The 27,099-nt window shown below is 54.1% G+C and overlaps 3 protein-coding genes across 15 annotated transcripts in view; 1 reads left to right on the forward strand and 2 right to left on the reverse strand.

Annotated features, from left to right (window-relative positions):
• IL4I1 (interleukin 4 induced 1) overlaps nt 1–22,609 on the reverse strand; it is a 40,506-nt gene extending 17,897 nt beyond the window's left edge. For 6 of the 11 annotated variants that reach the window (XM_074024296.1, XM_065535733.1, XM_074024294.1 and 3 more), the window contains exon 1: nt 22,401–22,609. The gene's annotated coding sequence lies outside the window, so the exon portion shown is untranslated. Of the gene's footprint in view, nt 1–20,833; nt 20,946–22,400 lie in introns of all 11 variants that reach the window. The other 5 variants (XM_045378700.2, XM_074024292.1, XM_065535732.1 and 2 more) reach the window with 1 other exon arrangement.
• Nucleotides 1–22,609, reverse strand: NUP62 (nucleoporin 62). Of its 2 annotated transcripts, XM_045378703.3 has the most exons (3): nt 22,401–22,609; nt 20,834–20,945; nt 1–2,995 (listed from the first exon to the last, which is right to left on the reverse strand). In XM_045378703.3, the coding sequence occupies exon 3, from the start codon at nt 2,916–2,918 to the stop codon at nt 1,353–1,355; it is 1,566 nt and encodes a 521-aa protein (XP_045234638.2). In that variant the 5' UTR covers nt 2,919–2,995; nt 20,834–20,945; nt 22,401–22,609; the 3' UTR covers nt 1–1,352. The 2 variants fall into 2 exon arrangements, with proteins under 2 accessions (XP_045234638.2, XP_045234637.2); XM_045378702.3 differs by lacking the exon at nt 20,834–20,945.
• ATF5 (activating transcription factor 5) lies at nt 22,279–27,099 on the forward strand. Of its 2 annotated transcripts, none has more exons than XM_005589977.5 (3): nt 22,279–22,475; nt 23,804–24,121; nt 25,579–27,099. In XM_005589977.5, exons 2-3 carry the CDS (start codon nt 23,944–23,946, stop codon nt 26,256–26,258), a joined length of 858 nt encoding a protein of 285 aa, XP_005590034.3. In that variant the 5' UTR covers nt 22,279–22,475; nt 23,804–23,943; the 3' UTR covers nt 26,259–27,099. The 2 variants fall into 2 exon arrangements, with proteins under 2 accessions (XP_005590034.3, XP_005590035.3); XM_005589978.5 differs by lacking the exon at nt 22,279–22,475 and adding an exon at nt 22,896–23,507.

Genomic DNA, 27,099 nt, shown 5'->3' on the forward strand with positions numbered 1-27,099 from the left:
TTTTTGGTTTCACAATACATTTATTTAGAAAAGCAACATACAGTAATAGGTATTTCAGAGAATGCAGCAAAGGATAAAGACAAATACAAAAGACACTTGGGATACAACTGCTGGCTTCTGCCTTCCACACACAGTGGATTTTACTGTAACTGACTAGAGTCACTCTGGTGCCAGGAAGTTCAGAGCCATGTCCGTGGCCACCACTGGCAGCTGTGGCTATTTCTGTGGACTGTTGTTATGCCGGGCTTCATTGTTCTTTCATTTAATAAATGTCCCAGTCACATTTGTTGGACTGGGCTGGGGACATACAGGGGAACAACAGTGGGTCTCTGCCCGTGGGAGCTCACAATCTAACCGCGAGACGGACGCAAACGGCTAGCACAGGACAGCATAGCAAGTGTTACCCAAGGTACAGGCTCAGGGTGCTACGGGGACCTGCAAGAAGGCCACCTGAGCTTTGGGTAGCTGGGAAGGCTTCCTGGAGGAGGTGAGGCCCAGAGGTGGGGGTAAGCCTGGGCCAGGCAAAAGGCAGGCCTCTGTGTGTAGGCCCCTCAGCTGACCTGTCTTCTGTGCAATTCTCGATCCCACTGTTTGTTCTATTCACACTGTGCTGCTTTGTCTTGGTGGTTAGCTTTCACAGGCACACACCTCCTACTCCAAAACTTAGGCTGCTGTCTCCTGGGACGCTTTTTTTTTTTTTTTTTGAGACAGTCTCTGTTGCCAGGCTGGAGTGCAGTGGTGTGATCCTGGCTCACTGCAACACCTCCCAGGTTCAAGTGATTCTCCTGCCTCAGCCTCCCGAGTAGCTGAGATCACAGGCACCCACCACACCTGGCTAATTTTTGTATTTTTAGTAGACACGGGTTTCACCATGTTGGTCAGGCTGGTCTTGAACTCCTGACCTCAAGTGATCGGCCTGCCTCAGCCACCCAAATTGCTGAGATTACAGGCGTGAGCCACTGCGCCCTGCAGGCTTTGGAGGTTCTCTTACATTTGGTATTTTTTCATGACACCTATGACTACGCTTTGGAGAGAGCAGCTGTCCCCGCGACCCTGGCTGGGACCAAGACCACCACTGCGTCTCCATCACCAGGTCGAGCCAGGATGAGGTGGGCGGTCGCAGTGGCTGGAAAGGGGCCAAAGACACTCAAATAAAAGCCACAGAAGCCACACCCATGAGGCTGCTGCCTGGGCAGAGGGCTCAGAATACTTCCTACATGGAAAAAGGCAAAGCACACAGCAATTGTCTCAAAGGCAGTCACGTGAAAGAAAGAAACATGTATCTTGCCACAACCCCAAACTAGACAACAGGGCGCGTTCCCCGCATGGAACTCCCAGGGCCCTGCTGTCGCTCAGTCGAAGGTGATGCGGAAGCTGCGCTCCTGCTCCTTGCGCCGGCCCTCGCACACCTTGGTCACCTCCTCCACCTTCCTCTGCAGCAGGGCCGAGTTCTGGTCGATCCACTGCAGCGAGCCCATGTGCGCGTTGAGGATCTTGCAGATCTGCTGCAGCGGGTCGCTGGTGTCGGCGGGGGCCCCGGACGTATTCAGGTGCTCGATGATGTCCTTGAGGTCCTGAGCCATGCGCTTGAGCTGCGCGTCGATGTTCTCGGCCAGCTTGTAGGTTTTCTCGCGCTCCTCATCCGCGTGCTGCAGGTAGATGGTTCCGCTCTGCTCCTTTACCAACTCCTCCAGCGGGCTCAGCAGGTCTTCCAGCTCCTTCTGCTGGGACAGGATGAAGTCGAGCTCCTGGTCCAGCCTCTTCTGGTCCAGCTTCACCTTCTCCACCTCGCGGTGCAGGCTGGTGATCTTCTCCCCGTTCTCGATCAGCGTGCGGTCCCAGGCGTTGACCTGGGTGGCCTGCTGGAGGAAGTGCCGCTCCTGGTCCTCTAGCTCCAGGCTCCATTTGTTGATCAGGCTCTCCAGCTGCGCGTAGGTCATGGCGGAGCTGGCGGCCGCCCCTGCAGCTGCACCAGGGCCAGGTGGAGCAGTCACAGCGGCTGCCGTATTGCTGGGGATCCCAGCTGGCGCCAGTGGTTTTAAATTCAAGGCAAAGCCGGTGGTGCTGCTGCTGCTGCTGGTGGCCGCGGCGGTGGCAGTGGTGGATGTTGCTGTGGAGGCGCCCGAAGCTGCTCCAGGTGCCTTTAAGCTGAAGCCCTGTGTCCCGGCAGCGGGGGCTCCCGCGGTGGTCGCAGGGGTACAGAGGGAGAGTCCGGTGGTGGCAGACGAGGTTGGAGCGGTTGCTATTGATGCAAAGAGGGTGGGCCCAGTACCGGTGGTGGTGGCTGTGGCTGTGGGAGCAGCTGGCTGCGTGACGCCTGCTGTGGTGGCTGCTGGCGTGGCCGGAGTAAAGGGCAGAGTGGCAGGTGCGGTGGGCTGGGCTGAATTCCCCGCTGAGCCAATGTTGAAACCGGAGGGCTGGGCCATGCTTCCACCAGTGAATGAGAAGCCTCCAGATGTGGTGGCTGGAGCCACAGAGGTGGTGGAGGGGCCAAACACAAAGCCAGTGGGTGCTGTGCCCTGGCTGGAGGTGACAGTGCTCGATATGGCATTAGTGAGGTTGCTGCTGCCCAGCCCAAAGCCACTGGGGTTTGCCATGGCTGGGGTGGCAGCTGTGTTGCTCAAGTTGAGCTTTGAAGCACCGATCCCTAAAGAAAATCCAGTTCCCCCCGAGGCAAGAGTTGCTGTTCCAAAAGTGAAGCCTGTTGTCTGTGTGGCCGGAGTCTGAGTGGCGAGTGAGAACAGGCCGGTGGAAGGGGTACTTGTGGTTGGTTGGGAGGGAGCCCCAAAATTAAACCCTCCAGTGCCAGAGGTGGAGAAAGAAAACCCTGTGGCAGGTGTGGTTGTCGCTGTCTTTGCAGTGCCAAATGTGAACCCACCTGTAGGGGCCCCAGTGCCTCCAAAATTAAACCCGCTCATGGCTCCGGACTCTGGTGGCGGCAGCTACTCTGGCTCCCAAAGCAAATCCGCTGGCGTCTGCGACCTCGGGAATATTTCTAAAGCAAAGGAAGTGACACTGTCAGATGGCAGTTTTGGAAAGGCAAGCCCAGTGGCATGACTGGGCACGGCTGGTTTGGAGGGTGGTGGGATGGGATTATGATACCATGCAGCAACCCCCCTTCGTCCTGTGTAACCTAAACCAGACTCTGCTACATCGAGAAGGATCCAGAAGCACAAATGCACGCTCCAGGGGTCAGGTACGAGGAGTCGGGGTGCTAGGGACGTGCATGGCCACATTCAGCACAGTGGAAAGTTCCCACTCTGGAGGATGAGGCGGGAGAACAGGACCTTGGACCCACTTCAGCCCGAGGAGATCAGATTTGAGGCACTGCCACAAGCGGGACTAGGACACAGAAGAACAGCTGTAGGACCTGCTCCCAGCGTGGGACCCAGTAAGGTTCCCTGGCTGACTCTAGCGGGGTGTGAGCGGATCAGCTCTTGCCACCCTGAGGGCCTCTCTGGACGTGAGAGAGAGAGATGGGGCAGGGAACCCAGGCTGGATGGCAGGATACGGGCTGCTGAAGGTCCCCCAGGCCCACACCTGTACTCTCTAAGAGCAGGAGAGGACGTGCCCCTCCTAACTCAGGGGAGGGTCTGAAACCCATGTGCTCAGAGCACAGATGCCCCTGGCCACAGTGACTGGCTCGAGGATAAACTGAGACCCGAGCCAGGCAATCAGAGCCTCCCCTGGGATTTTCTCCATGCTCAGAAGGCAGCTGCCTCCTTCGCCTCTAAGTGTGGTGCAGGGGATTGCACCTGGGCCACCCTTGGACACCTTCTCAACCACCTGCAGACACTGGGACATCACCGGAGACCATGAGCCCCACCAGAGATGGATGGGGTGGGGAACAGATAAAGAGCCCCCGAGAAGCCCCATGGGCCAAACATTTCCCTTCAGTCCAAACTGACTTGATGTTGGTAACGTCTAACCGAAAAATCTCCAAGTGGTGCCATCTATCAGCGGGATGGTGAGGAAAGGGTGAGAGGAAGTGCTGGATAGGGGTGTTTTTTTTCTTTTGGGAAAGGGTTTTGCTCTGTCATACCAGCTGGAATGCAGTGACATATCACAACTCACTGCAGCCTCAAGCTCCGGGGCCCAAGCGATCCTTCCACCTCAGCCTCCCAAAGTAGCTGGGACTACAGGTACATGCCACCATGCCCGGCTAATCTTTTTTATTTTTTGTAGGAACGGGATTTCACTCTGTTGCCCTGGTCTTGAACTCCTGGGCTCAAGCGATCCTCCCTCTTTGTCCTCCCAAAGTGCTAGGACTATAGGTGAGAGCCCTCCAGATGATCAGAAGCATCCTTAGAAGATCGGTTTGACTGACTGGAGAGGGAAGAAAGCTTGTGGTGGCAAGAGCAGACTGGAGTGATGCGCTTTGGAACCTGAAGACGGGAGAAAGCCAGGAGCCAGGGAAGGCAGAAGCAGCTCTAAAAGCCGGAAATGGAAAGAGGGAGGCCCTGTCTAAAAAACAAACAAACAAACAGAACGAACAAAGTCATGACTGAGAAGCCAAGTGCCTGGCCCAGAGAAACACCCACGACGTCTGTTTCCTCTTCCCTCTCTCCAGGCCAGTTTTTAAATTGCTTGGTGTCTGTCCTCAGGAAATCCCCTTCTAGCTTGAGGAAGAGGAAACCTACCTCACTACCCCCACCCCTTCCACTGCACCCTTCTGCCTTCCACAGGCCCCTAATTTTTGTTTCATCTGCTCCTCCTCCTCCACACAGCCAAGCAAGTCTGGGGAGATGACCCCAGGGCCAGCTGCATGCGCTCTGCCTTGTCCCAGCCAGCAGATCTCAATGGGCGCCCATCAGCACTGACTGGAGCATTTAAAACACCGAAGGCTGCCAGCTCCATGAAGCCAGTCTCTCCAGGGCTAGGATGCTGGCCCTGGCATTTTCATAAAGCTCTCCTGGGGGATTCTGAGAAAGGCTTCTTCAACAGGCCACAGCAAGTGCCTGAGCCCCCAGGACTGTTGGGGCCCAGCCCGGCCTGCATCCATTCCTCCCGTTGTGGGACAGAACAAAAGTCCTCACTGCTGAGCCACCTCAAGTCGGTGTGTTGTTACTGGCAGCTAAAGGCATTGGAGCAGCTACACCTACACATCTCAGTTCTCAAAAACTCAGCTTAAAAAAGCTTTTGCTATTAATAAGTTATAGCTAAAATTTCCAAGAAGAGCATTTATAAAAAGCTCTTTACAACTATGAAAAAACTACAAGGAAAACAATCTTCTGTGGGGACTTGTCTGGCTTAACGGTTCACCTTTTTTTTTTTGAGATGGGAGTCTCGCTCCGTTGCCCAGGCTGGAGTGGAATGGCACGATCTTGGCTCACTGCAACCTCCGCTTCCTGGGTTCAAGCAATTCTCCTGCCTCAGCCTCTGAGTAGCTGGGATTACAGGCACATGCCACCACACCTAGCTAATTTTGTATTTTTAATAGAGACGGGGTTTCTGCATGTTGGTCAGGCTGGTCTCAAACTCCCAGCCTCAGGTGATCCACCTGCCTCAGCCCCCCAAAGTGCTGGGATTATAGGCGTAAGCCACCACGCCCAGCCAACAGTTCACCATTTATTAAGTGCCTCGTTGGTTTCTAATACTTCAGGTGCCAGGGATCTAGTCACAATGGTGAACCCATACAAATCCAGCTCTGATCCATGCAGTTTAGATGTAATATGGCCAGGTGCAGTGGCTGACGCCTGTAATCCCAGCACTTTGGGAGGCTGAGGTGGGAGGATTGCTTGAGCTCAGGAACTCAAGAACAGCCTGGCCAATATAGCGAGATCCTGTCTCTACAAAAAAATACAAAAATGAGTTGGCTGAGATGGGAGGATCACTGGAGCCCAGGGAGGTGGAGGCTGCAGTGATTGTGCCACTGCACTCCAGCCTGGGCAAAATAGTAAGACCCCATCTGAAAAAAAAAAAAAAAAAGTTAGATATATCATTACTCACCCTTTCCTAAAAGCAAACTTTGGGGCAGATCCTTTTTTTTTTTTTTTTTTTTTTTTTTTGAGACGGAGTCATGCTCTGTCGCCCAGGCTGGAGTGCAGTGGCCGGATCTCAGCTCACTGCAAGCTCCGCCTCCCGGGTTCACACCATTCTCCTGCCTCAGCCTCCCAAGTAGCTGGGACTACAGGCGCCCGCCACTTCGCCCGGCTAGTTTTTTGTATTTTTTTAGTAGAGACGGGGTTTCACCGTGTTAGCCAGGATGGTCTCGATCTCCTGGCGTCGTGATCCGCCCGTCTCGGCCTCCCAAAGTGCTGGGATTACAGGCTTGAGCCACCGCGCCCGGCCGGGGCAGATCCATTTTACAAATGAGAAAGTGAAGCCCAGAGTGGTTAGCTAAGCCATGGCCCCTGCCCTCGAGGCAGCCAGAGTCAAATGTCAGCTCTATAATCAGGGATCAGGGCTGGGTTACATGCTGTGGGAGCAGGTTCCAGGGAGGAGCTGAGTGTTGCAGATGTAGCATCAGCCAGGGAAAGGATCGGGAGGGGAGAGGAGCTGTCCAGGCAGGAGGAAAGGCCTACGGGAAGACAGGGAGGCTGAAACAGCAGACATGCCTCTGGGTGCTAAGTGATTTGGTGCTTTGGAAGGGAGATGTTTATGTGTGAAGGACTGATTTGCCAAGCATGAGCTGTTCAAATCTGTACATTCCAAAGAGAGAAAATGGCCCTTGACCAGCTCTGGGAGAATCTCTATGTTCTTGAAATGTCCTGCCAGGTAAGAGCGTCTTTGTTTACCTGGAGCCTCGGGCCACTCTAGGGAGTCCATGTTAACGCTGTGACCTACAGTGGGGGCTTTGGGTCATACGGTATCAGCACAACCTCTGGAGGGGCTGGAGAAAGCAGACCTCAGTTTAGCCACACAAGTGCTCCATGCCTACAGAACTGCTCCTCCCCACAACCCGGGCCGCCAACACTCCGTAAGTGTTACCGCACACTGTTGCTGGGAGAACTGAGCGCTGTCCACGGAACTCTCTACCTGGAGAGGAGAGCTGGAAGCTCGTGCCTGGTCTCTCTCGGAGCTTCTGCATCTCTCCCCTTTGCTGTTTTCGGTCTGTTTCATTTCTCCATAATAAACCGTGACCGTGACTGTGAGTAGAAAGCTTTGCCGAGCTCTGTGAGTCTTAGTCCATCACTGAGCCGTGACCGTGACTGTGAGTAGAAGCTTTGCCGAGCTCTGTGAGTCTTAGTCCATCACTGAGCCGTGACCGTGACTGTGAGTAGAAGCTTTGCCGAGCTCTGTGAGTCTTAGTCCATCACTGAGCCGTGACCGTGACTGTGAGTAGAAGCTTTGCCGAGCTCTGTGAGTCTTAGTCCATCACTGAGCCGGAGGGTGGTCTTGGGGACTCAGGGCCACGTGATGGGCGGGAGAATTCGGCAGAGCCATACATACCATGCTAACGGTTCGGGCATGATGTTGAGGGAGCCACAGGGGACTTTATGGGTGTGGGGGATGAACTGCAGGGGTAGAGGCTGGAGGCCAGGTGGCTTAGAGAAGACTGGGAGAAGGTCCAGGCCAAGAGCCCGAGTCCCGAACTGGGACTCAGACAGAGAGGACAGCATCACAATTTGAGCAAAGTGTTAAATTCACACCAGAACCACAGGGTCTGTTCCCAGTTAGCAAAGCCTGCACCAAGACCACAGGGTCTGTCCAGGTTAACAGTGACAGGCCAGGCATGATGGCTCACGCCTGTAATCCCAGCACTTTCGGAGGCCAAGGCGGGAGGATTGCTTAAGCCCAGGAGTTTGAGGCAAAAAACAAAAAAAAGCCACAAATACTAGAACTTGGGAAGTTTCCCACAAATGCAAAGTATTACGAGCTCTGATCCTGGAATTACCACATTTGTCAAAGGGAGAGTTCCCTTACCAAAGAAGCCGATGGTGCTGGCGGCAGTGGGGGAAGCAGGGAGGAACCCAAACTGAGGGAGTGGTGCATTTCCAGGGAAAGGAGGAGGGTATGCCTGGGCCTGTGCTCAGGGCTGGGTGGCTGTGACCATCTGTAGTTCACCCAGGCAGGACACAGCTCCAGAGAAGCGCTGCCTTGAGGTCACCAAGGGAAGTGCTGGCAGAGCCGCCAGTCCCCTCCCTTCCTGCCTGCCCCAACATTTACCCTTGGGTTTAAACAACACAGGCACCTTCACAGCCCTGGGGACCTGGAGGAAGACCTGCCTGGGATCAGATGCAGAATCATCTGAATTCAGGTGGGTACATCCCACCCCCCCGTGAGAACCAGGGTTCTTTGCTGTCACCCCAGCCTTCAGTCAGCTCTACCACCTTACTTCCATCTGTGAATCTTGTGCCACTCCAAGTCCCAGTTTCTTTTTTTTTTTTTTTTTTTTGAGACAGTCTCGCTCTGTCACTCAGGCTGGAGTGCAGTGGTGCGATCTTGGCTCACTACAACCTCCGCCTCCCGGGTTCAAGCAATTCTCCCACCTCAGCCTCCCAAGTAACTGGGATTACCGACGCCCACCACCATGCCCAGCTAATTTCTGTATTTTTAGTAGAGATGTGGTTTCACCATGTTGGCCAGGCTGGTTGTGAACTCCTGACCTCAGGTGATCCACCTTGGCCTCCCAAAGTGCTGTGATTATAGGTGTGAGCCACTGTGCCCAGCCCCCAACCCCTTTTAGATGCCTGGGACAGCAGTCTGTGCCCGGGAAAGAATACAGGAGACCTCAGCTTTGGACCAAAAGGAAAGGAAGAATTAGGAAGGATGTGGTGTGTGTACGTGTGTGTGTATGTGTGTGTGGAGGGGTAGACAGAAAAATGGCCCGCAAACATGCCCACACCCGCATCCAGGACCTGTCAATGTGACCTTACATGGCAAAGGAACTCTGCAGATGTGATGACGATAAGGAGGTGATCCTGGCTTATCCATGTGAGCCCCAGGTGACCACAAGGGTTTTTCAGGGAGGCAGGAGAGGAGTCAGAGGGAGATGTGCCTATGGAGGAATGGACTGACAGACGCTGTGCTGCTGGCTTTGAAGATGAGGGGGCCACAAGCCAAGGAACACGGGCGGCTTCAGTCTCTAGAGCTGGAGAAGGACAGAGCCTCTCTCCTAGTCTCCCGAAGGAACCACGCACCAGGCACCCATTTAGACTCCGGACTCCCAGCACTGTGAGAATACATTCGTGTTGCTTTAAACCACTACATTTGTGATGACTTGTTACAGCAGCCACTAGAAACTAATGGGGGTAGGTTGAGGGAAGATGGAGAAAGAACAGAATGAAATCTAGATAGGTGGATGGGAATACACAGAGCAGAGCTGGGGTTGAGAAAGGGGCTGGGGTCAAGGGCAGGTCTGCCCTTGTGCATGGAGACCAAGGTGGCTGGTACAGAAAGGAAAGTGAGATGTGACTCTGAAAATCCAGACATCCCCTGGTGCTGAGGCAACCCTGCCAGGGCTGTGGATATGTGTGGGTGGATTGCCACTGACACCCAGCCATGACAGGCCATCTACGGTGGGAGGGAAGGACAAGGTCGCCTCCGAACACAGAGGAAGGCTAACGGTGGGGATGGTGTTGGCTCTACCGGGCCAGATTTCCGTTTGTTCCCTGCTGCATCTGCAGCACCTGCAGCAGTGCCTGGTACACAGTAGGGACTCAGTAACAACCATTTACTAAGGACCTACTGTGTAACCGGTACTGTGCCAGGAGCGCTGTGCTGCAGCACACCGAGCCCTTCCTGGGTGGGAAACAAGTGCAGACTCCCCAAGGCCACCCAGCAAACAGCAGCCCCACTATGGGAAACCAGAGCTTTCCGGGGCCAAGTCTTGACATTGTGTCTGGGACGGGAGGATTTCACTGAGGAAAAGATGTTAGAATTAAGTGTTGGCCAAGTGTGGTGGCTCACATCTGTAATCTCAGCACTTTGGGAGGCTGAGGTGGGTGGATTGCCTGAGGTCAGGAGTTCGAGACCAGCCTGGTCAACATGGTGAAACCTCGTCGTCTCTACTAAAAATACAAAAAGTAGCCTGTGATCCCAGACAGAAGTGCGAGGATGACTTGAGCCCAGGAGTTTGAGGCTGCGGTGAGCTGTGATCACGCCACCATACTCCAGCCTGGGCGACAGAGGGAGATCCTGTCTCAAACAAATAAAAAAGTTCCGGGAGGCACCTGAACAAAGGCCCATGGCATTCGGCTGACAGCCACCTGGTGGCACTGCGGACAACACAGAGCCCAGACGCAGGAAGGAAGCAGGAGGCGGCACGGAGCTCTCTCTGCAGGACCTCCCCTTTCCCCATGGAATTCGCAGTTTCAGATTTGGGGGATGTATGACCAGTGGAACCAGAGAGACCAGAACAGGGGAGAAAAGAGCAGAGAGTGAGGCAGTGGAGAGGAGAGAAACAAGGGGAAATCAGAGACAGGCTGGGCCCAGGGAAATTTGATTCCAGCTGAGGCTCGGATGCCGTCCTCAGACACTGCCTTCCCTCACTTGCCCTCCCATGGGGACCTCTGACCAGGACCATCTCCATGAGTGCTAGTGCTGGGATTCTCCGTCTGCAAACTCCACAAGTCTAACTACTCTGCTTCTTAACTGTCTCCTGAATCAGTTCCTCTTTTCTTTGTGTCAAAGAAAGTCCACCTAAACCCTGAAGATCAGCTCCAAGTCTGCCCTTCAAGAACTGAAGTCAAGTGACCGACAACTTCCTAAGTGGACCTTAGCCAAGGCAGACACTCAAGCGGTCCAGGCCAACGAGCGCCTTGGGAGCATGAGGCCATGGGTGGGCTCCAGTGGGTCAGGGTCTGTGTTATGTTTGGAAAGACTCACCGAGACTGTGTGGGAGGACTGAGGAGACTGTTGCAGTCACCTGGCAGGAGCTGGCGGTGTGGCCTGGGCTTCCCTGTCCCGCTCTCTTACATAATTACCCTGCCTGGGGTATAGCCAACCCCATTAGTAGAAAACAGAGCAGGCCGGGTGCGGTGGCTCACGCCTGTAATCCCAGTACTCTGGGAGGCTGAGGTGGGTGGATTACCTGAGGTCAGGAGTTTGAGACCAGCCTGACCAACACCGTGAAACCCCGTCTCTACTAAAAATACAAAAATTAGCCAAGTGTGGTGGCACATGCCTGTAATCCCAGTTACTTGAGAGGCTGAGATGGAGGTTGCAGTGAGCCGAGATCACACCACTGCACTCCAGCCTGGGCGACAAAGCGAGGCTCTAAAACACACACACACACACAAAATAAACAAACAAAAACCCAGAGCCATGGAGAGGGTCTGCTTTCCTTTTTCTTTCTGTCTGAGACAGTCTCACTCTGTCATCCAGTGCAGTGGTATAATCATGGCTCACTGCAGCCTCCACTTTCTGGGATCAAATGATCCTCCTGCCCTAGCCTCCCATTAGCTGGGACTACAGGCATATGCCACCATGCCCAGCTAATTTTTGAATTTTTGTAGAGATGGGGTCTCACTATGTTGCCCAGGCTGGTCTCCAACTCCTGGGCTGAGGCCATCCTCCCACCTCTGCCTCCCAAAGTGCCAGCATTACAGGCGTGAGCCACCATGTCCAGCGGGGGTTGCTTTTCTAAGCCAACTCTGTGGCATGGAATTCAGCTCCTGTCTCCCACCCCTACGCTCACCTCCACCAAAAGGCCACCTCTCCTCCACAGAACCAGGTGTCCGCAACAGCAGGGAGGGAGGAGGGGACGGGGATAACTGTGGGTTTTCAACTGTCCTCTCTCTCCTCCTTAGGCCACCTGGCATTCTGGTCCCATTTTCCTCCCTGATGCCTTTCAACCTACAGGCATAACCGGCTTGCATGAAGGACCTGTGTGGAGACAAAGGAACTGGGCGTGTATAGCTGTGTGTCTGTCAGCTCCGCAACGGGAGAAGCTGTGATGGACCAGGCTGTCTTTTCCCCAGACTGTCACTGGAACTTTTACTGCATGTTCAGATGTTTAATGTTTCAAGGCCTAAATGTTCCTGTTTGCTCACTACCTAGGAGGCCGCACCACCCTGCCACAACCCAGTGACATTGGTGGGTATTTAAAAAAGTAAAAACTAGGCCGGGTACAGTGGCTCATACCTGTAATCCCAGCACTTTGGGAGGCCAGGGACCGGGGCGTATCACCTGAGGTGGGGAGTTTGAGACCAGCCTGACCAACATGGAGAAACTCCATCTCTACTAAAAAAAAATTACAAAATTAGCTAGGTGTGGTGGTGCATGCCTGTAATCCCAGCTACTCAGGAGGCTGAGGCGGGAGAATCACTTGAACCCGGGAGGCGGAGGTTGCAGTGAGCCGAGATCGCAACACTGCACTCCAGCCTGGGCGACAAGAGTGAAACTCGGTCTCAAAAAACAAAAAACAAACACACTCATTTTGTGAATAGGTAGTATGTTCACATTGTTCTAGCTCAAAAGGTACAAAAGGGAATACTGTGGCCTGTCTTCCCTGAGTCCCACAGCCACCCAGCCCTGCTCCCTGGAGATAGGTTGCTATTGCAAGTCTTTGCAGCGACTTGCTGTGCATTTAAGCAAAAGCGTGGTTTGTACTATCCCCACCTGCATACAAAAGGCAGCCTGCTAGATGCACTGTTCTCTACTGTTCTTTCTTTATGTATCCTGGAAATCATTTTAAGCAGGTTTATTCTCCTCACGCGGGTAGATGAAGAAACCAAGGCCCTCGGAGGGGGCCGACTTGCCCAGGGTACCAAAATCCTGCCTCTGCCACTTGCTACACAGGACGGCCTCAAGGCAGTAGCTAAATGATTCCTGGATTCACTGGTTCTCAACCTTCTCCCCTTCTTTCCCTTGAAGTCACTTCATGGCTAATTAGCAATTACTTTCTCCTTTCCACTCCCCAGGCCCAGAAGCTACCAAAGGAGCTCAGGTGGTGCCAGCAACAGCAATTTTCCCCACAGGAAAAATGAATGAGCTAAGACAACCCCGGAAAAGTCAGGAAACTGCCAGAGAGAGACTTTAATGAAGATTCTAGAACCACTGCTCTTAATATGAATAATAGGACTGGAAGAGATCTGAGGAATACTCTGGTGCCAACACTTCTTCCTTTTTGGCCAAGAACTTTTCTTTTTTTCCCTTGTATTGAAAGATTTTTTTCCCCTCTACCTAACTGCATTAAATTTTTTTTTTTCTAAGACAGGGTCTCACTCTGTCTCCCAGGCTGAAGTGCAGTGGTGGCAATCACAGCCCACAGCCTTGACCTCCCAGGTTCCAGTGGGCCTCCCACCTCAGCCTCCCTAATAGCTGGGATTACAGGTGTGTGCCACCACGCTGGCTTTTTTTTTTTTTTTTCCTGCGACAGAATCTCGCTCTGTCACCAGGCTGGAGTGCAGTGGCACGATCTCAGCTTATTGCAACCTCCGCCTCCCGGTTTCAAGTTATTCTCCTGCCTCAGCCTCCCAAGTAGCTGGGATTACAGGCACATGCCAGCACACCCAGCTAACTTTTGTATTTTTAGTAGAGACGGGGTTTCACCATGTTGGCCAGGATGGTCTCAATCTCTTGACCTCGAGATCCGCCCACCTCAGTCTCCCAAAGTGCTGAGATTACAGGCGTGAGCCACTGCGCCTGGCCTAGGAGTTTCTTTTAAGGGTGATGAAAATGTTCTAAAATTGTGGTGATGGCTGCACAACTCTGTCAGGGTACTAAAGCCACTAAGTTGGGCACTTTGATAAACGCATATGGATTATACAGTATCTCAATAAAGCCACTCAACCAACCAACCGGGGGGTGCTGGGAAGGGGTTGAGAGGCCACAGTGAGGCTGTGGAGGCAGACAGACATCAGGCTCAGAGCTGACTTTAGCCCGAGGGCAATGGCTTGGGCAGAGTTTCTAAGGGCAGGCCCATGCCCTCCTTGGGGTGGCCGGTAATGCTGGTTGAGAACAGGCTGGGGAAGAGCCTAGAGCTGAAACGCTCTGGTCGGTGGTGCAGGCACAGGACACCAAGGCCTGGAGAGGGACTGAGGCATGAGGGCTGAGGGACTCTGAGAGCAGCGGACAGGCGTGTGTGGCGGGGGACGAATGGCGCACACCTGTGCCCCTCCACAGCCCCTCCTCTCGTCAACATCAGCTTCCCCGGGGACAGACAGTGATGTTGGTGGGGGAAGGAGGGAAGGGCCCAGGCCGGGCTGTGGTGGAGACGGTTGCTATGGAGGTTTCTCTGGGAACCAGGTGAAGGCAGCCAGAGGATGGGGGCAGGGTGGCTTTCATTTTCAGAACTGGAACCAAATACAGCACCTTCCCGTCTCGGCGGCCATCTCCACACCCATATTTCGTGGCATTTCTCACTCACTTAACTTTCCCCGGCAATGTGGTGAGGGGAAACTATCATGGTTCCCACTTATAAATGAGCAAACTGAAAAAGGTGAGAGGACTGAAATCACCTGCATCAAGTCCCACAGCCAGTAAGGGTTGGCCCAGGCGTCTGGCCCCACAGCTGAGCTCCTAACCACACCGAGCCTCACTCCCCACTGCAGCCACCACCACCACCATCCCCTGACTCATCCAGTCCCCCTTCCCATTCTCCAGAGACTTTCTGGGCCATCTCCATGACCTTCTAGACCAGCCTGGGCTTCACTCTCAAATCCAATTCAGGATGATCCGCCCGCCCCAGCTGCAGATGAGGGCCTGAGGCTCCTGCAGGGAAGAGAGGGGCGTCCGCTGCTCACCAACCCCCATCCATTCCTGCTCTGTGGTAGGTCAGGAAGAGGGCAAAGGAGTCTGCATCAAACTGGGCGAAGGCCTGGCGCTCTGATGGCCGCTGACCTCAAAACTCTCCATGGGGGGTACGCCCGTGACCGTTGAGGGGGCACCTAGGGGGTCTCGTGAGGCCCTCCCACTGTGGCTCCCCGCCTCCGCCTCTCTCGCTGCAGCTCCTACCATGACCATCCATCCTATGAGTGCTGGCTGGGCTCAAGCCCGGGTACTCTCCTCTGTGCCCTAGTGACCCTGTAGGAACCACACGTCCTGGGCCAACCGAATGCAGGAGCAGGCTCCTCTGGACGCAGCGGTGGCGGCTCAGCCTTCCATCTTGGCAGGATGAGCGCATTTGCTGCGAGAAAGCAGCCCCAACAGCAGGGCCCTGGTGCTCTCTTGCTGGACAAACTTTCCAGAACACCAACCCCAGGCCAGGCCACCACGACCACAAGGGACCGAGACAAGCCCACTCCTGAATCACGCCTCAACACAGACAACACCATGTCCAAACCACAGAAACGACCAAACACCCCCTGGCTCAGAGCTGCTGGCTGTTTCTCAACTAACCCCGGCACTGGCTCCCTTTGCTTCTCCGGGCTCTAGGTCAAACAGATCCACATCATGGGCTTGCCCCTGACAGCCCAACTCCTAAAGTTAGTCCAAATGCCTCCTTATTGAGGTGCCCTGCGGGTCCCTGTGGGGGACAGTCTTCCTGCGGCAATGAGTAATGTGCTCCTGCTGGCCTCTGGCTGGGGGCGTGGACGGCCGGCTAGGAAGAGAGTAAGACACTAGCCCCGCTTCCAGCAGGCATCCTGACCCTCAGGAAGCATTCTCTAGACCGCCTCCTCTGCTCCCCAGAAACACTGTCCTCCTCTACTTCACATGGGGCAGGGCTGTGTTGGAACGAGGCCCTGTTCTGTCTCACTGCTTCTAAAGTCCAGCACAGAGGGGTCTAGCCCCAGTCCTCGGAGACTCTTAGAATGAGGGCTGGGTTTCCTTTTGCCCTCTGCTACGGGCAGAGAGGATGACAGCTGTGGGGAGGGGAAGTCACAGAGGGCCAGCGGCCTGAGTCCTGTCCACACTTGTGGTTTGCTGGGGTTTTCCAGGTTTTTCTGAATTACTTGCCTACCTTTAAAACTTGGATGTCACAGAAAAAAAAAATCTGGATTTCTAGCTTCTCCTGTGAAACCAGCAGCTCAGCACCAGCAGCGAGCGCTGCCAGTGTTGCTGCGGCCCCGGTGCCTTTCAGGCTCCCAGGAGCTTCTGGGGGCCACCCCTCCCTCTGGGCCTGACATGGGCCCGAGGTGGTCAGCAGTTCACCGGTCCAGGCCTCTTCCCCTGTCAACCCCCTGCCCCTCCACACTGCCCCGAGGTAGTTCTACGATTGTGCCCGTTTTACTGATGAGGTGATCACATGTTGGGAGTGCGGTGTCTTGTCCGAGGCCACTAAGCGGTAAGTGACGGCATCCTGGGCTCTAGGACACTGGTGTCAGCTGTTATCAGTTTGCTGTGTCCTTTTTTTTTGCGTAAGAGCTGTGACTGCTTCTGCTGCAGGGACAAGAGTGGCGCAAGGGAGGGAAGGGGCTCTGGAGGACTGTGGGCCACGTGGCAGCCTGTGCTGTCTCCCAGCCCCCACGTCATCCTCTCCCCAACTGAGCTGGCCTTGGCCTACCTGTCCTTGTTTGCCAGGACGCCCACCTTCAACCCCGGCACCCCTGGCCTGCGTGACCCAGTTACCCTCCCTGGCTCCTCTCAGGGACCTCAGTATCACATTCGTTGGCCTCTGTGCTGAGCAACTCATTAGAAAATGTATTGATGCCTACAGAAATAGCAACACAGGGCGGGGGGTTGTGGGGAACGATTCTGGGAATGAGGAGGGCCCTGACTTTGCCCTCGAAGTGTTTGGGGCAGCAGTCACGTAGGCAGACATCTGTGCAAGGCGGATCTGAAAGCAGAAGCAGGCGTGGCGGGAACAGGAGAATCATGCAGAGACCTGGGCTCCAGCAGGCGCTGGTTTCACCGACATCATCTCCACAGCGCTCCGGCACCGGACCCGAGCAGAAACTGTCGCTCACAGGGCACTTCCCGTATGCTAGGCCCCACTCTAGGTATTTTACGCACATTTACACATTTAACCCTCAAAACCACTGGCTGCAATGGACCATCTCATCCCCATTTTACGGAGGGGAAACTGAGTCACAGAGCAGCTGCCACTTGCTGAGGGTCACAGAACTGGTGGAGTTGGGGTGTGAACCCAGCAGGGTGGCTCCAGGGCCCATGCTCTGACCCACATTGCAGAAGGCAGCCGAGGCTCAGGCAGATGAGGGCCCTGTCTGCACTCCAGTCTACAACTGAACCCAGGTCTGTCTGATGCAAAACTCGGAGCCTTTTCCATCATGCCAGGGCCACCCTGATTGGGAAAGCACTGAGGGGTTGCGGCAATAGCAGGGTGATGGCATGGTGCAGGCAGGAATCAATAGCGTTTGGCAGTCGTGAGCAGCAGCAGGCCTGAGGTGAGGGTCGGGGCTTGGAGGCCTCCCAGAGGCTACACCATGGGCCCTGGGGCCCTGGAAGCTGTGCAGCATGGTGGAGGCTGAGGTCCCATCTAACTGGCAGCGTGATTTTCACAACCTCCCTTACCTCTCGGGACCTCAGTCTTGTCTCCTGCTAACAAGCCTCTGTGACCTGAAGGCCCTTCTTGGCACCAAGTCCCAGATTCTCAGGGTCCTACACGGGTGGCTGATCTCCCTCCCTCTCCATGCCCCCCCTACTCATGCTGTGCTGGAGTTCTCCCTTATCCAAGGCTCTGCTAACCAGGAGCGGTTGCCAGGTGTGCTGGGGTCCCCAGAGAATCCCCCAACTCCCCCTCCCCGTCAAACAGCCAGGGCTGATGCAATCTGCCTGCAACCACCGCCTCACTCCCCAAGCCTGGCCCCTCCGCACCGAAAAAGAGTCCCCAGCAGCCCCACCCTTGCTTGAAGCCCCAGCTCAGGAGTTGAAGGGGAGCTCCAGGCTGGGGGAGGCCAGGACATGAGTCCTGAAGGAGCCATAAGCCTGGGTCAGCAATGTGCACATGGGGGGACTCAGGGTTCGAAGGTCTAGGGAGGAGGGTCGCAGGCAACCACTGATGACCCACTGTGAACTAGAACAGGCTGGGAGGGGCTGGAGAGTTCAGGGTGCCAACTGGCACCCACTCAGCCTGAGTCCAGCTGCTTAGTCTGGCTGGGCTGAAGTGGGTGGGACCCAATAGCTAGAGAGAGACAGCAAAAGGGTTGAGATGGGGCGGGGGTGGGGAGGGGAAGCAGAGTCCCTGCCCAGGCACCTCTGCAGCCAGCATAAACTGCACGTAGCCAGCAATGCAATTCTCCTACTGACCAAGTTATTAAAAATTACCCAGGCTGGGCCATGCGCGGTGGTTCACGCCTGTAATCCCAGCACTTAGGGAGGCCGAGGCGGGCAGATCACCTGAGGTCGGGAGTTTGAGACCAGCTTGACCAACATGGAGAAACCCCGTCTCTACTAAAAATACAAAATTAGCCATGTGTGGTGATGCATGCCTGTAATCCTAGCTACTCAGGAGGCCGAGGCAGGAAAATCTCTTGAACCCACGAGGCAGAGGTTGCGGTGAGCCAAGATGGCACCATTGCACTCCAGCCTGGGCAACAAGAGTGAAACTCTGTCTCAAAAAACCAAAAAAACCCTAAAAAAAAAACCACAACAAAACAAAAACAAAAAATCCCAGGCACAGTGGCTCAGGCTTGTAATCCTAACACTTTGGAAAAGTGAGGCAGGAGGATCGCTTGAGCTCAGGAACCAGGAATTCAAGACCAGCCTGGGCAACATAGTGAGACCCCGCCCCCATCTCTACTTAAAAAAATAAAAATAAAGTATCCTACCTGGCCATCCTCTCAATATCCTGCAATACCAGTCTAAGTATGAGACAAAACCAAATGGAAGCACATTCCATAAAATACCCAACCAGCATTTTTCCAAACAGTCAGGGTCACGAAGGACAAGGAAAGTCTAAAGCCAGTCACAAGCCAGAGAAGGCTGCGGAGCCGTGATGCCTAAATATGACGTAGCATCCTGAAGGCATCCAGAAGGAGCAGAAAGGACATTAGGGAACAACTACCAAAATCAGAATCAAGTGTGGTCAGCGTCAAGAATGGCATCTGGTCAATGGTAACATACTGATGTTGCCTTGGTTGTGACAAATGCAGCAAAGTAATGTAAGATGTTAATGGGAAAAACCAAGTAAGGGGCATACAGAAATTCTCCCTGTTATCTTTGCAACTTTTCTGTCGAGTCAATCTAAAATTATTCCAAAATAAAAAATTTTATTTAGGCTGGGCACAGGGGCTCATGCCTGTAATCCCAGCACTTTGGGAGGCTGAGGCGGGCAGATCACGAGGTCAGAAGTTCAAGACCAGCCTGACCAACATGGGGAAACCCCGTCTCTACGAAAAATACAAAAATTAGCCGGACGTGGTGGTGGGCACCTGTAGTCTCAGCTACTTGGAAGCCTGAGGCAGGAAAATGGCTTGAACCTGGGAGGCGATGGTTGCAGTGAGCTGAGATGGTGCCAGTGCACTCCAGCCTGGGCAACAAAGCGAGACTCTGTCTCAAAACAAACAAACAAACAAAAAAAACCTCAAAAAAACCAGGTAGGTCTTGCTTAAGGCCGGGTGTGGTGGCTCACGCCTGTAAATCCCAGCACTTTGGGAGGCCGAGGAAGGGGAGGGGGACACCTGAAGTCAGGAGTTCAAGACCAGCTTGGCCAAACTGGCAAAACCCCGTCTCTACTAAAAATACAAAAATTAGCCGGGCGGGGTGACGGGTGCCTGTAATCCCAGCTACTCAGGAGGCTAAAGCAGGAGAATTGCTTGAATCCAGAAAGCGGAGGTTGTAATGAGCCGAGATCATACTGTACTCCAGCCTGAGCGACAGAGCAGGACTCTGTCTCAAAACCAAACCAAACCAAACCCAGTTCCCAAGTACAAGCTAGAAGGTCTTCTTAGGAGAAGATTCTGCCGGTGGGGGGCTGGGGTAGGGCACGTCTCTGCGTCCTTACCACTGGCAGTCTGTCCAACAGTCTACCCTTAATTCCATCTGCTTTTGCTCAAAAACCTATACTGAGAAGTGGAAGGAAGTTGGACTTACTGCACAGCAATGGAATGAGAACACATCCACCTTAATTATAGCAGTAACAATAACCACTTTTATGCAGCACCTACTGTGTCCCAGGCACTAGTCTAACTGCTCGACGCGGATTAACTCATTTAATCAGCCCTATGAGGCAGGCAGTTTTTTTTTTTTTTTTTTTTTTTTTTTTTGAGACAGGGTCTCACTCTGTCACCCAGGCTGGAGTGTGGTGGCACAATCTCCGCTTACTGCAACCTCTGCCCCACCCCAGGGTTCAAGTGATCCTCCTGCCTTAGCCTCACAAGTAGCTGGGACCACAGGCACAAACCACCACACGCAGCTATTTTTTTGTATTTTCTGTAGAGACGGGGTTTCACCATGTTGCCCAGGCTGGTCTCGAATTCCTGAGCTCAAGCAATCTGCCCACTTCAGCCTCCCAGGGTGGTGGGATTACAGGCGTAAGCCACCGTGCCTGGCCCAGAGGCAGGTACTCTTAACACCACCTTGTACCACAGGGGAAACCGAGGCACCGGGAAGGGAAATGGCTACGGTCACACAGCTAATAAGAGGGGTGCAGTCAGGTTTTGAACTCATAAATCTGGCTCCAGAGTCTATGCCAAGGATGTATAAAATTTGGCTTCCTGGGGCTACATCGCAAGAACTGTCTTAGGCCACACATAAAATAACACTAATGATAGTTGATGAGCTCAAAAGGAAAAAAAAAAACACTCGCAAAAAATTCGTATGGTTTAGGAAAGTTTACGAATTTGTATTAGGCTGCATTCAAAGCTATTCTGGGCCACATGCAGGCCCACGGATGGGACAAGCTCAGTTTATGCTCTTAGCTGCTACTCTGTATACTGTCTCAGTGATAACACAACCCCTACAAGCTCAAGGAAATATAGGGCAGGTGCTCAAAAGCTGGCAAAGTGGACAATAAGTGCTCTAAGGGAAGGTGGTCAGATCCCAAGAAGGGCTTCCTGCCCGCGACAAGTAAGGGAGGAGAAAGAAGCTTGTGTAAAACGCTCAATACCAGGATTCCTCCACCTTCTCTGGACCTTGATTCAGTCTCCTAACTGCCACAGAAGGGATGAAGGCTGAACTCCAGCTGGGATGTCCTGACGTGGATGGGACAAGGTGGGTTTCTGCAAGAGAGAAAAGACTGACATCCACCTCGGCTGGTGGAGGGCCCTGTGCATGAGAAGGGGCAAGATGGCTACCCTCTGACTAAAGGGAAACGGAGATCTTCCATTTTTGGCAGGGTTGGGAGATAGTTCCTATCCCGTGGAAGCTAAGGACTGTTTGAAAGGAAGCCAAGGGCAAGGGATGGAGAAAAGGACGCAGCTGGGGCCTCGATGTCTGAATCCCTGCCAGGGGATGGGGCCTGGGCACCCATCATTTGGAACGGAAGATGAGGATGGCCGGAAACAGACACTTCAGAGGAATGAGGGAGACAGAAGAACGACAGCAAGAGTTAGACAGTCCAACGTCTGCGGCTCTTGTAAGGGGGAAAGAAGAAGTGAGGCTGGGCCCCAATAAAATATGTTGAGGCCGGGCGCGGTGGCTCACGCCTGTAAGCCCAGCACTTTGGGAGGCCGAGGCGGGCCGATCATGAAGTCAGGAGATCGAGACCATCCTGGCTAACAAGGTGAAACCTCGTCTCTACTAAAAATACAAAAAATTAGCCGGGCGTGGTGGCGGGCGCCTGTAATCCTAGCTACTCTGGAGGCTGAGGCAGGAGAATGGCGTGAACTCGGCGGAGTTTGCAGTGAGCCGAGATCGCGCCACTGCACTCCAGCCTGGGCGACAGAGACCGAGAGACGTCATCTCACCAAAAAAAAAAAAAAAATTGAACAGGAACGTATGAGTTGAACTCTGTGCATAAGGCTTGCCAGACACCGTCTTGAGTTTCATAAACCCACCAGGAGAGCTGATTTTTCTTATTTTACTTATAGGGAAATGAAGCAAGAGAACTTAAGCTATTTGCCCGAGGCCATCCTGGTAGGTCTGTGTTTGGGAGAGTGCTGTGACTCACGCTGGACTCTAACCCACGAGGGTTTCTCGGGGTCAGCAGTTGGGGGATGAAAACATGAAAAGTGTGGCTGACAGGAAATTCTGCAAGCAGGGAAAGGGAAACAGAAATTAAATGGTGCAGGTCTCCGGGAAGAGAATGAGACTGGATCCACCAAATCACAGGAGGAAGCAGGCCCAGACCTCACAGGCAGAAAAAGAAAGAAACCAGAGTTTAGGAGGAAACCAGACCCCGGAGCTACGAGAGGGCCGGATCCCTGGCTCAAAAGGGAGGAGGGGCCTGGACCCTAGGAGTGGGAAGGAAGAGGTCGGATCCCCTGATCCCCAGGAGGAGGGGACCGGGCTGCCACCCAGTTGGGGCCCCGCGAGGGCGGGGCGCGGAAGGATCCGGGCGGGCCATGCTGCGCCACCCGAAGTATATCTGTCCCCAGTCCCCGGGGCCGCCTCATTCCCCGTCCTCAGATCACGGTCTCTTCTAACTACAGCGTTCTCCGCCTCCGCCTGCGTAGCCCCGGCCATGGCTCTGTAGCCTCGACCCCTTTGTGCCCCCAGCCCGACTCCGCGCTTACCACGCCTGCGCTCTCCGCTCCCACCTTCTTTCTTCAGCCGAGGCCGCCGCCGCCTCTCCTTGCTGCAGCCATGGAGTGAGTAACCGCTTACTTCTCCCTCTCCAACCGCCTTTCCCGCCCTTTCGCAGCTCGTGGCCCTCTTTAGGGAGCCCTGGGGGGAGGGGAGCTGCGAGCGGGGAATCACGGTCGCGCAGGCGCAGAAGAGGTACGGTGGGCCGAAGGCGCGCGGCTGCGCATGCGCACTGGGCCCGGAGCCGGGTGGGAGAGTTCTAGAGACTCGATGTTTGTCAGCCGGCGTGTGGCTGCGCCTGCGCACTCCAAGGGAGGGTGTGGTCTTTTTCTAAACGATTCTGTGCGTGCTTGGTTGTTCCTGCGCAGTAGCCTACCAGTGCCCCGTAATTAATGAGCGCGGGCCCTGAGTGTCCGCGCATGCGCACTGATCCCCAAGAAGGCGGAGGTGTAAAGCAATTGGACAGCTCGGAAGACGTAGCATGCGCTTTGGCCCTTGGCGCATAGCCGCGTGTGGACGGCTGGCGTTCGGGTAGCAGTTCTCTGCCTGCCCCCTCTACCCTCCTCCACCCTCCCTGCTCCACGTTGCTCTGGCTCACAGCCCAACTTCCTTCCTTTTAAACCAGGCACCTGCTGAGGCGGGGACTGGCTTAGATTGACAGGGGAGAAGGCGGGGCTTAGAGGCAGCCCTCTAAGTGGGTGGGGCTAGAACCACTGTCGTCACGATGGGTGGGATTTCGTGAGCCCATTGTGAGAAGGGGCGGGGCTAAGCCAACCTTTAGCTGAGGGGTGGGGCTTCGATGGGACAAAGAGGCGGGGCCTCTGGGGAATCGGAGAGGGGCGGAGCTAAATAAACAATGAGGGGCGGGGCTTGGAGGGGCAGTGGCAAAGCGAGGAGTGGGATTTGAGTGGATAACATTGCTGAAGGGCTGGGGCCTGGGGCAGTTCCCCTGGGCACTGGTTTGGGATGGAAGCTAGGAAGGCAGTGGGGCCAAAAGGAAATATTTTAGGGCAAGGGGCGTGGCTGGAAGAAAATGTCCCTGGAATTGAGTTTTTCCATGATGCGGAATATTCTGAGGTGGATGGGAAGGGCCTAAGGTAATTCCCCTGGGAGACCCTTAGGTTTCCGTATTGGGGGAAAGGGTGGGGCATCGGTCCTACCTTAGGACCTAAAGAAATTCCCTTGGGAGTGGGTGGGGCTCAGATTTGGGTAAAGAAAGGGCAAATTTAGAATTCGGAGAGGCTGAGGCTTAGTTATAAACTGTGGTTGGAAGGGGGAGGGAGGAGCCCCGTGGACGTGCCTGGGGGTGTGGCTTGGCTTCCCCATGATTTTGGCCGGTGGATGAGGCTTTCCTGACCCCACGACCCCACCCACTCTTGTCTCACACGTGTAGGTCTTCCACTTTCGCCTTGGTGCCTGTCTTCATCCAGCTGAGCATCCTCCAGAGCCTCGTCCCAGCTGCTGGTGCAGCGGCTCCTGTTGCCATCAGTGCCCTGCACCTGTGCTACAGCGCCCTGCACCTGTGCTACAGCCATGTCACTCCTGGCCACCCTGGGGCTGGAGCTGGACAGGACCCTGCTCCCAGCTAGCGGGCTGGGATGGCTCGTAGACTATGGGAAACTCCCCCCTGCCCCTGCCCCCGTGGCTCCTTATGAGGTCCTTGGGGGAGCCCTGGAGGGCGGGCTTCCAGTGGGGGGAGAGCCCCTGGCAGGTAAGGGCAGGTGGAAGGTGGAGCAGGGGAGTGGAGGGCAGGGGAAGATGGGGGAGGAAAAACTCATCCATGTATTCATTGAATGTTGAGTGCCTACAATGTGCCAGGCACTGTTTTAGGTGCTGAGGATACAGCTGGAAACAAGAAGAACATGGTCTGTGCCCTCCAGCAGCTCATACTGTGGAGAGTAGACCAGAGGCAAATTAAATGAGAGTGTATTGGAATAAGTCAGAAACACTTAGCAGCTGAGCTACAAAATGACAAAGGGGACCTAATTCAGAGTGGGTAGCCAGAAAACTTTCTCTAAGTAGGTAACATGTTGACGGAGGCATAAAGGATGGGAAGGAAGCCAGGCATGGTGGCCTGTAATCCCAGCACTGTGGGAGGCTGAGGAGGGAGAATTGCTTTAGTCCAGGAGTTCAGGACCTGGGCAACATAGCAAGGCCTCATATCTATAGGGAAAAAAAAAAAAAAAATTAGCCAGGCATGGTGGCGCATGCCTGTACTCCCAGCTACTTAGGAGTCTGAGGTGGGAGGATCGCTTGAGCCTGGGAGGCCTAGGCTGCAGTGAGCCAAGATGATGCCACTGCACTGCAGCCTGGGCAACAGAGTGAAATCTTATCCCTTACAAAAAAAAAAAAAAAAAAAAAGGAAAGGAATGAGCCAGGAAAACACCCAAGGGAAGAGCATTTTAGTTGGAGGGAACTGCATACGCAGAAGCCCTCAGGAGGCAGGAATCATTGTATTCATTACTGTATCCCAAATGCTTGGCACATCGTGGGTTTTCAGTAATTAATGAGTAAAGATGAAACAAGGTGTATCTGTGTGTAATGTGATCTAGTTTGCCTTTTAAGAACAGAGTAAATACAGACACCACAGATACAGAGTACTCAGTAAAGGAGATGTTGGAATGGTTGAAGAAATGCTTAATTGACTGTTGGTTGAGTCACTGGTTGGTTGGCTGGTTCTGTCTTTTTTAATTTCTTTTTTTATTTTTTAATTTTTTTTTCCCCTGGACCCTCTTATAGGTTAAGACTGATTCTCTCATTGGCTAATTTGTTGGTTTTTGGTCAACTGGTTCATTGGTTGATTAATGGGTTGATTGATTGGTTGACTGGTTTATTTGGTTGGTTGGCTGATTCCTTGATTGATTGGTTGACGGGTTGGTTGGTTGGTTGATTCGTCGGTTGGTTGGTTGGTTGAGTGGTTTGTTAGTTGGTTGGTTGATTGCTTGGTTGACTGGGTGGTTAGATGGTTGATGGTTGGTTGGTGGGTTGACTGGTTTATTGGTTTCTTCACTGGTTTATTGGTTTGTTGACTGGTTTGATGATTCACTGGTTAGTTGTTTTACTGAATGAATGGAACAGATGCGCCTGAATGAGATGTGAGTGAGCACCCAACTAGGCAGAAGACCAGCAACTCAGGAAATTTTGTGTCCCTCCCCGCTTTCATCCCAGGTGATGGCTTCTCTGACTGGATGACTGAGCGAGTTGATTTCACAGCTCTCCTCCCTCTGGAGCCCCCTTTCCCCCCAGGCACCCTCCCCCAACCTTCCCCAACCCCACCCGACCTGGAAGCGATGGCCGCCCTCCTCAAGAAGGAGCTGGAACAGATGGAAGACTTCTTCCTAGATGCCCCGCTCCTCCCGCCACCTTCCCCGCCGCCGCCGCCACCACCACCACCACCACCACCACCACCAGGCCCCTCCCTCTCCCTGCCCCTCCCCTCCTTTGACCTCCCCCAGCCCCCTGTCTTGGATACTCTAGACTTGCTGGCCATCTACTGCCGCAACGAGGCTGGGCAGGGGGAGGTGGGGATGCCGCCCCTGCCCGTGCCACAGCAGCCCCTTCCTCCTCTTCCACCTCAACCTTCTCGCCTGGCCCCCTACCCACATCCTGCCACTACCCGAGGGGACCGCAAGCAAAAGAAGAGAGACCAGAACAAGTCGGCGGCTCTGAGGTACCGCCAGCGGAAGCGGGCAGAGGGTGAGGCCCTGGAGGGCGAGTGCCAGGGGCTGGAGGCGCGGAATCGCGAGCTGAGGGAACGGGCAGAGTCCGTGGAGCGCGAGATCCAGTACGTCAAGGACTTGCTCATCGAGGTGTACAAGGCCCGGAGCCAGAGGACCCGTAGCTGCTAGAAGGACGGGGGTGTGGCTTCTGGGGGCTGGTCTTCAGCTCTGGCTCCATCATCCCCCTGCCTCCACCTTCATTCCATACGCCTCTCTTGGCCGGGCACAATGGCTTATGCTTGTAATCCCAGTACTTTGGGAGGCCAAAGCAGGAAGATCGTTTGAGGCTAGGAGGTCAATACCAGCCTGGGCAACATAGTAAGACCCTGTCTCTATTAAAAAAAAAAACTCTTCTTCCCCACAAAACCACCCAACTCCTCTCTGATTTTATCCTTTTATTCTCTCTCTGCTTTTATCACCTCTCTTGTGTATTTCTGGATTTTCTTCCCTCTTCTCTCCTCCAAATCATTAAATGTTTGGCCTTAGTCAATGTCTGTGCCCGTCACATAACATCCAAGGCACCGAGGCCCACGGGGAATACAGGAAGCAGCTGGGAGCTTGGAAACCTGGTCTCTTGAATTTCAAACCTGGTTTCTTGCAGTTGGTTGGGGTGAGTGGAGTGGCTACAGGATAGGGCTGAAGGACTATGCAAATGAGGATGTAAGTCAGGGCGGGCTTTGAGAAGTGGACCCATATCCTACAGGCAAAAAGCAGGCTAGGTGACCTTGGGACACTATGCTAAGGGAGGAAGCCTAAAGGCAGCCAGGTTTACGGAGCGGGAAGATGAGCAGGCCAATGAGAGGAGGGGCAGGGCAGGACTGTAGTTGGTGACTGGGTGTTCATTTTAGCTGTGGGAGAAAATCTGTGTTTTGTGAAGGTGTTGGAGAGGGGCTGTGTCTAGGTGAGGGATGGTGGAGTACTGATTTTTTGGGGACGTTATGAGCAAAAATAAAATGAAGCATTTCCTCTG

Source organism: Macaca fascicularis, chromosome 19 (genome assembly GCF_037993035.2).
Source record: "Macaca fascicularis isolate 582-1 chromosome 19, T2T-MFA8v1.1".
NCBI classification, from domain to species: domain Eukaryota; kingdom Metazoa; phylum Chordata; class Mammalia; order Primates; family Cercopithecidae; genus Macaca; species Macaca fascicularis.